The following is a 9,398-nucleotide window of genomic DNA, read 5'->3' as shown; positions in this document are numbered from 1 at the left end:
TTTTTTTTGTTTAATCGTGCCACATGCCACTCCATGTGGATTAATAATTCCACCGTGGCAGAACTAATTGTTAGGGTAAAAGTTAATTCCATTTGGATAATCTACTCACATTTGCAAAAGACATTCTTCCTCATTTTGCTAAGAAAATATGATCAATGAAGAAGATGAAGGGAAACAAAATGAAGGAGAAAATCTGATTAGCTCTTACAGGAGAAGAAAATGAAGAACAAGGTTGATAATGAAGAAGAAATAATGAGAAAATCTGCACAAGAGAAGAAGAAACAAAGAAAAATGGTTGAGAAATGATTAAGAAGAAGGGGGAGAGCTTAGGGTTTTAAAAATAAAAAAAAAATAAAGAGTCAGCTTATATATAGTTGTTACATATGCAAAATGTTATATATAGTTGTTATATATAGTTGGTGTTTGAAGTCAAACATTTAGTCTAAATAGCGTTTAGGAGTGCTTTGCTAATTATCTAGTGATAGTTTAGTTAGAAAAGTCTCACTTATATATGATGGTGTGTTTGTTAGCTGTTATTTTGGTAGACATCAAATTATGATTTTTTTTTATTGAGCAACTGGATACATGAGAAAGTGTTAACTCAAAATTTTTTGATCAAACACTTTCAACTGAAATTTTGTAAAAGTTTTTGCGTGTGTTTTCAAGTGTTCATTACGTATTTTGTAAAACTTCACGCTTTTTTCAATTAATGTTTATGTGCATAAGTGACATTTTTTATGTGACTACGTGGCCGCTTAAAAACACACAAGATTTTTAAATTTTAAGACACACAAGTATCTAATAAGAACACTTTATCATAAGTTCAGGAGCTTAATTGAAACATACTATAATTCGAATGTCCAATAAAATTTACTGACAAATTCAAGGATGTCGATGAATTCTGCCAAATTTTAATTGACAACACTTTACTTTGCAAAACTAGTCATCAAATCCTCTCATTCTAATTAATTCCACCTATGTTATGTAAACATTGTGATAATGTTCCTAAGACCTGCATGCACGATAAAGGGTAATAGTTAGAAAGTCCATAGCATAGATATTATGGATTATCTTGGTATTTAAACTGCTGTTTATCTTCTTAAAATGTTAAGGCAAAAAGCTCCAAATTTGCCTTGCAACTAGGTTAATAAGTTTAAAATGTTACTTCCTCTGTTCCAATTTATGTGATACATTTTTCTTTTTAGTCTGTCCCAAAAAGAATGATACATTTCTACATTTAGAAATAATTTAACTTTAAAACTTCCCCTTGTACCTTAATGAAATGATTTACAACCACATAAATATCTATGACTTGTTTTAGATCATAAGTTTCAAAAGTCTTTCTTTCTTTCTTAAATTCCATGCTTAGACAAATTATATCTCATAAATTGGGACGAAAAGAGTAATAATTTTGGATGTAGTCGACGAAGTAGTATCGTGTCGATCGCGAATCCTACAATTTTGGGTTGTGAGTGGTAATACTAAATACACTTATTCAAAAATTTGAATCCAATATATCTTTCCTTCGAGTGAGGAGATCAAAACCAAAAAGATATCCTGAGCATGAGAAAATGACAAAAAATGAAACGTTTTTGATTCAATTATAATAATTCCAAGATTGAACTCATCAAAATGGGATATTGCCACCTATATAAAACTCTAAATACTTGTAAATGTTCCATACGAGCACCCAAAATGAAATCAAAGCCGACATGGTAGGATCCAAAACCTTGAGTGGTTTCCATGTCATGGCTGATGTTAATACGCGGCAAGATTACACTATTGAAGTCTATAAATCAGAGGAGCACTAGTACTATTTATTATATAAAAAAATATATATCTCATAGTTGCACTACAAGAAAAAATATATTTGGCAACAATTTTTTTTTGTTGCCATGGATTAATTATTGTTGCAAAAAGTACTTTTGGCAATAAAAAAAATATTTTGTTACATGAACTTTTCTCAACGGCTGTTATTGCAACAACGTGCAACACCTTTTTTTTTGTTGCCAAAAGTACTTTTTGCAACAATAATCAATAATATGGCAACAAAATTAAATTCTTTGGCAACAAGAAAATCATTTGCCAACAATAAAACGAAGTTATTGCCAAATATAAATTTTTTTGTTACGATTTCTATATTTTCTTGTAGTGTTGCAGGATATGAAACAAGGTCGAGACAATTATTTGACAAAACAAAATTTAATGGGAGTGCAATCTCTGGGATATGATTTGAAATTTGACTTGGCGCAATTAAAAAGTGGTGCAACTTTTTCTTTTTAATTAAATAAAAACGTGTTTTTTTTTTTTTAAAGTACATACTTTCAAGTTTGAAGTAGGGCTGGACATAAATATCGAAAATCGAAAAACTGAACCGAACCGAATTGAAACTTCAACAAACCGAACCGAACCGAACTAGTTTGGTTCGGTGTTTGATGTCCACCTTCAAAAAATCGAAACCGAAATAGCCGAACCGAAATTTGATAAAACCGAACCGAAAAATCGAATACACACCGAAATTTAACACATTACCCAAAAAAATTAAAATAGTCCAGACCCATTAAGTTTAAAGCCAAAAAAACCCAATTGTAACAAGCCCTCTTTTGCATTTGTATCCCTAATTTTCTACTTCAGTTGAGAATATCAAATATGTTAAGGAAGACAACTAGGATGTGTCTTTAGGATTAATGTATGTCCTTTATGTGTTTTCTTAATTATTCTTACGATATGTATATAACACCTAGTAATCCTATATCATGGTTATAGTTTTCTATTCTTGTATATCCTGTTTGTTTGATTTTGATTTCAATTTATCAGTTTTATGTTTTATTGCTTTTGAGAATATGAATTAGTGTCAAGGGAATCTCTTCTAATATCATATCAAAAAAACCGAATTGAAAAAATTGAAACCGAACCGAACTGAACTTTAAAAAACCAAAACCGAAAGAACCGAACCGAACTAGTTTGGTTCGGTGTTCGGTGCCCACCTTCAAAAAACCGAACCCGAAATAGCCAAACCGAAGTTTGATAAAACCGAACCGAAAAACCGAACGCCCACCCCTAGTTTGAAGGTATATTTCAAAAAGTTCAAAACATAGGGATACGACAGCTTACTACCTGCTCCACGCTGGCTTCAATCCTTAGGCAGGTAGAAGTTTGGAAGTTAATCTTTTTGTTTAGGTTGCAAATAGCGACGTAACGAGGATTTGAGATTTATGAGTTCTGAATGTGTCATCAAATTCAAGCTTATTTTAGTTGCTGAATTTGTAATTCAATATTATTTATAATTTAAAGAGTTTTCTAATTAAATATAAATATTTAAGGTCTACGCAACAATTATTGAATTGAATTCATCTGAGCCGTACCGCAACTCGATCTGCCACTAGTTGTAGAGCGTTTATTATTTTCCACCGTTGTCTGGTATCCGTATTGGAGCCCGACTAAATTTGGATTCGTGCCGCGTAGGGCCCATTCGAGGGAAGCGCTTCCTATCAAAGATTTTTCCATATCCAGGCCTTGAACTCGAGACCTATGATTAAGGGAGGAGCAACCCCATCCACTATCCACTGCACCTCTGGTGGCTGCCATTGGTTCGTAGAGTTGGTGAAATAAGAAGACGTATGTTTGCTTTGGACACCTGCTTACATTCTTAAGGCTACAAAGTTGGTAAAATAAGCGGATGTGCATGTATCTTTCTACACTTTTATAATGCAAAAGCACCTAACTCATCCCCCAATTTACTTCTACAAAACAAGAAAATTCATACTTAAATTTGTCTTGCAAAATACTGGAGGAATCTGTATGGTTTCATACCAAACAGTAAGGCGCTATATATATATATATATATATATTTTTTTTTTTTTCACTCGTTTTGTATATATAAAAGTTAAGTCGAATTCAAATTTGTAAGTCTTTATTCAACTTCGTGGGGCAATTGACATGTAACGTCGTCTTTGGGGTTATTCCTATTTAGATTTGTCATAGAGAAATCATGACATTGAAATTGTTAATTCAAGATATACTGTACTACTTTGCATTAGAATCCACATGACGACAAATGCTAGATAAATATTTATCCGTACCGAATGTTTATACCTAACTATTTGAATTTATTATAGCTAAGTGATTTGATTAGGTAAAAATACATGTTAGTTGACCATGGTTTACTGCTAAGAATCTATGTGCAAACACATGTCATGCCTTCATTGATTTTGTATATATATACCAGGTGCGGATAAGTTCTTATGTGACATATATTTTCCTCTTGATCTGTCCCAAAATATGCCTTTCTTTCTCATTTTTCATTTTATCCTTAGTGAGCCACTGAAATGTCTATGACTTATTTTAGATTATAAATTTAAAAAATCTTACTAAGTATTACTCTTTTTAAGCTCTGGGTTCAGTCAAACACTGTCATATACATTAAGACAGTGAGAGTATCTATTTTGACCAATAAAGTTTGGCTGGAAAAAATAAATAGGCTTTCAACTGAGAGAGGAATTATATATTATAATACATTCATTCAAAGTTGAGAACTCCATGCATCCAAATTGAACTCGAAATTGTCTCTGTCTCGATTACTTTTTGACCTATACATAGCCAATTTTCAACTAAACCTTTACTATAAATACTCATCCAGGTCCTCAACAATTCCACTCACCACCAACTTATTCTTATTGCTTACAATAATCAATTAAGCAACTCTCTTTTAATTTGGTCTTTTTTCAAATGGCTCCTCTTCAAGTTCTTGAAATATTTTTCACGTTTTTAATCTTCATGCAAGTTTATTTGGGAAATGCTCAAAGTTTCATCCAATCTCGAGCTGCTTATTATCCAAATTCAGAAGAAAAAGGAACAGAAAGTGAGATATTCTCATCACAAGAACATAATTTATATCATGTTTATGTTAATACTGAACAAAATTTTTGGTGTTTTAATTTGATGCAATAATTAACTGTTTGAATGTTGTATATATGTAGCTGGGGCATGTGGATTTGGTACTTTTGGAGCAACAATCAACGGTGGAGATGTATCGGCTGCATCTGATCTTTATCGAGATGGTCTAGGATGTGGTGCATGCTACCAGGTAATATTACACTACTGCAAAATGCAAATTTCCGTTCAAAATTAATTCATCGAAAATATTTTCAACAGACTTTTCATTAGAAATCTTATATTTCCACATAGCGTTGTGATGAAAAAATATATATATTGGAAATTCACGATTTTTGGATAGTGATATAAATAAAAAGAATATATATATACACACACTATTAGGTCATATAGAAAATAATTACAATGGTCTTAAATGGATAGGTTAGACGGAATTTGAGCTAATCAAATGAGTCAAATTAATAAACCGGTCATGACCTAATGTGTTTGCTTGTATCATGACCTGATATGTTTGCTAGAGTAAAGATGGGTTGTCAAAATAACGGGTCATAACCTAGCGTATCCAACGTGACCAAGCTCCCTCCTTTTCTATTGACTTTTTGAGTGAAAGGAAAAGTCAAAACTGATATATTCTTAAATTATTAGATGACTTTCTTCTAAATTTACATAATTCTCTACCTCCAAATTGAATATGGTTATGTATGTCTAGATATTCGGGTTATGTTTCGGCCCATTTATTTATATTATTGGGTCCCTTTGGGCCCAATAGCTTAATGGGTCATTGCAGGATCAACTTACTGGGTCAAGTCAACAAATATATCATAATCTAATATGTAAATTTAGGACATATATAAAAATATATAGGTTGGTTTTACCATCTCTTTTAAAAAATAAATAAATTCAATAACCTGAAAAATAAAGCCCTTTTTCAACTATAACTATAGCAAATTACTAAAATGCACTGACATTATAAAATTTCATTTATATTGAAAGTGTATAATATAAGTTAAATCTTTATATTTACCGTGTGTATTGCTAGGTGAGGTGTACAAACAGTAATTACTGCTCAGATAATGGAGTTACTGTGGTAATTACTGACCATGGAGCAAGTGATAGCACTGACTTTATTCTAAGCCAACGAGCTTTTTCTCGCATGGCTCAAACAAATGATGCTGCTGCTTCTCTATTATCACTTGGTCATGTGGGTATTGAGTATAGAAGGTAATATTCATTGATTTAGTTGTTACTTTTTCTATTTCATTTTATATGACTACTTTTTCGGGTCTATTAGAAAGGAAAACCTTATTTTATCTCTATGACATATTTTTTTGGCCACAAAAATGCCTGGTCATAGTTAATGTCCTTCTGTATTATTTTGTGTGTCTTACTTTTCTTTTTAGTATATTAAAAAAAGGATGTTATTTTCTGTATTTAGTATGTCAAAATCCCACATGACATATTTTAGATCACTAGATTCAAAAGACATTTTGCTTACATTATTCACATTTAGTTTAATATACAAGATAGACCCATAAACTGAAACAGAGAGGTTATAGTGGTGTTTTTGCTATAGAGACACACATATATTCAACTTATACATCAAATTTTTTTTTTCTTTCTTAAACTTTAATTTGTATCTAGTCAAATATTTCTTTATTTAAGAAAAGGAGCAGCTATTTCTAAGAAATTAATTTACAGTATTTAATTTGATATCCTTGGGGGAAAAAGTATATACTATGAATAAATTTGTAACAATTTCTCTGTGAATTGAACAGGGTTTCCTGCAGCTACCCAAACAAGAATATTACATTCAAGATTGATGAGAGCAGCGATAATCCTTATTATTTGGCTTTTGTTATATGGTACCAACAAGGCAAAACAGATATTACTGCTGTGCAATTGTGTGAGGTACGTATTTAACTTATATATACAGACACCTTGCTTTATTTTTTAGATTACTGAAGAAAAACAACTAAAGGTTATCAAGAGCCAGTAACAGTTCTAATTTAATTTTATAACATATGCAGTGAATTTCTTGACACATATACAAGATTTAGGCCAAAGTTATTGAGTTCCGTCGAGCTCAACATGCCTTAAATATATATATATATATATATATATATATATATATATATATATATATATATATATATATATATTAACTTAGAATCAGGAATGATCTAGTATTTGAATTTTATGGGTTTTGAATCTAAGATAATGACCTCAAGTGCTAAAAATTGGGTTTTAAATTTAGTTTTTGTCCATATTTAGTAAATTTTCTTACTACATATAGTATAAAATTCGAGCCAAAACTATTGAATTATACCAAACTCGTATAATCAAGCCTACCTCCGCCCTGCTTAAAATCCTCTGTGTATATACTAACGGAAAAGGGTAAGATTTGCCCTTGTACTCTCACAAATAAGCTATATTGCCCTTTGTTATACTTTTTTGACATATTTACCCTTGTCATCGAACTTTAAAATCATATTTACTCTCATTAGTTAAATCCAATAGCCCCTGAATTTTTCTACATGACGCCTACATAACACATTTTTTCCAACTAAATCTAGTCACCCAATATTTAAACTCTTACAATTCTTTTAATTCCAATATGCAGACACAAAATTTTGTGTGCAAGTTACTGGATAGGACACGTGGAGCAGTTTGGACAAGTTCTTCACCTCCAAGGGGACCATTGCAAATAAGAATGCTATTGAGTTCTGATGATGGAGATGAGACTTGGGTTGTTCCTGTCAACAACATACCTGAGAATTGGAAAGGTGGTGAAACATATGACTCTGGAATACAAGTGAATTAATATATCTAAACAAATTAAAAAAATTATTTAATATTGGTTGCTGATTGCATTTGTCACATAAAAAGTCTAATAGAGAACTTGGTAATTATTTAATATTTGATTGTTGATTACATTTAGTATGATTTGATGCCAAAGTCGAATACGGGTAAGTTTTTTATCAAGAAACTTACCCAATTCAATTATTGTATTGCCAACTATTAATAAAGTTTAATTTTCTTATATATATCAATTTCTCAGTTGTCACCGGTGCATTGTATGAAATAAAGAAACATTTGTCTACTTTGAGTCGGATTCAGGATTTTTCGTACCTGTAATTCATTTGATTTTCTGGATTTAAAGCGTATTGCTTGTACTTATGTAGTGTGTTTTTTACTACACATATACATTGTATGAGTCGGTCGGAAATTCGTCGAAAATATTATATTACCAGCGAGATGAATTTTCAATCGGACGCCCATCAAAAGTACCCCTTTTTTCAGTATTGATAGCCAAATTTTCAATTTATTTTCGTTCCAAAGGACAGAGCGTGTTGGAGTATATTTTGTCTCTCAAACATTCAGGTATGATTAAGTTTCAACATTGGAAGTTCTTTTATATTTGGGAAAAAGACATGACAAGACTGTGACACGTCTGCCAAGTTTTTTTTTTCTTTCTATTTCTGCGTCTACAGAGTGAGGATCTTATTTCCTTTGTACCTTTTTTGGTTGTACTAACGAAATAAAAAAATAATTATAGATGTGTTTTTGTGATTACTGCAAAACTAGTCATCGATCGACCTGATAAAAACGACAACTAATGTGTCATAATAGATTATATTATACTGATTACATACAATTTTTTTTAAATTAATAATGTATATAAATTAAAAAGGATAAGAAAATAGAGAGAAGAGCTGAGTGACGGGAGTTAATTTGAACCCCACTTTGCTTTGACATAATAAATACAAAGATCCACAGCTAGCACAATTGTCATTACACCCTTGGCTTGTTCCGAGGTTTGTTTCATTTTTTTTATTTTTTATTTTGACTCTGTGTTCGAGATTCGCTTTGGGACCGGAAGTCTCTCTTTAAATAATCAGCTATATGAACAGTAATAAATATTCTCTTAGTTATATGATTTTGTTTTCATGAAATAATAGTAAAAATAATACTATAAAATTAAATCAGTAAATAAAACACGTGAAATCATAAGTTATAATGTTATTTCTCATACTGAAATTATAACTGAACTCCACTTCTTTTAACATATAACAGAAACAAAAATAATAGAATCTATGCGATCAGTAAATAAAACATAGAAAATCATGATATTTTCTCATTTTCGAATTATGACTGATCATAGAAAATTATTTTTTCGGTATAGAGCCTCGGGGGCGGAGCTAGCATCTCACTTACGGGTTTGACAGAATCAGTAGTTTTGGCGTAGATCCGGTAATTATATTTAAAAATATGTATAAATAATTTATCAAAAACACAATAACTTTCTTTTTCAGAATTTAGAACTCATAGAATCAAAATCCTAGCTCCGCCTACAACAACAACAACATACCCAGTGCAATATCACAAGTGGTCTGGGCAGGGTAGTGTATTCGTCGAACTTACCTCCCTGGGAAGGTAGAGAGGTTGTCTCCAGGAGACCCTCGACTCATAGAAAGATGAAAAATAGGCAGTAGCAATAAGCAAAA

General features: G+C 31.3%; 1 protein-coding gene across 1 annotated transcript; it reads left to right on the top strand.

Moving 5' to 3' along the window:
- Positions 1-4,569: 4,569 nt before the first annotated feature.
- On the top strand, positions 4,570-7,937 carry LOC132609756 (expansin-like B1). Its single transcript, XM_060323893.1, has 5 exons — positions 4,570-4,861; positions 4,980-5,086; positions 5,933-6,114; positions 6,669-6,801; positions 7,514-7,937. The coding sequence occupies exons 1-5, from the start codon at positions 4,729-4,731 to the stop codon at positions 7,712-7,714; spliced, it is 756 nt and encodes a 251-aa protein (XP_060179876.1). The 5' UTR covers positions 4,570-4,728; the 3' UTR covers positions 7,715-7,937.
- The last annotated feature ends 1,461 nt before the right edge of the window (positions 7,938-9,398 follow it).

Source organism: Lycium barbarum, chromosome 9 (genome assembly GCF_019175385.1).
Source record: "Lycium barbarum isolate Lr01 chromosome 9, ASM1917538v2, whole genome shotgun sequence".
Lineage (NCBI taxonomy): Eukaryota > Viridiplantae > Streptophyta > Magnoliopsida > Solanales > Solanaceae > Lycium > Lycium barbarum.
The sequence above is the reverse complement of the archived record's forward strand: the minus strand, read 5'-3'. Positions and strand labels throughout refer to the sequence as shown.

Coding starts and splice junctions, on each gene's coding strand:
- LOC132609756 (XM_060323893.1), top strand. CDS start 4,729: ATGGCTCCTCTTCAAGTTCTTGAAATATTTTTCACGTTTTTAATCTTC. Junction 5,087..5,932: donor GATGTGGTGCATGCTACCAG/GTAATATTACAC, acceptor GTGTATTGCTAG/GTGAGGTGTACAAACAGTAA. Junction 6,115..6,668: donor GTGGGTATTGAGTATAGAAG/GTAATATTCATT, acceptor TGAATTGAACAG/GGTTTCCTGCAGCTACCCAA.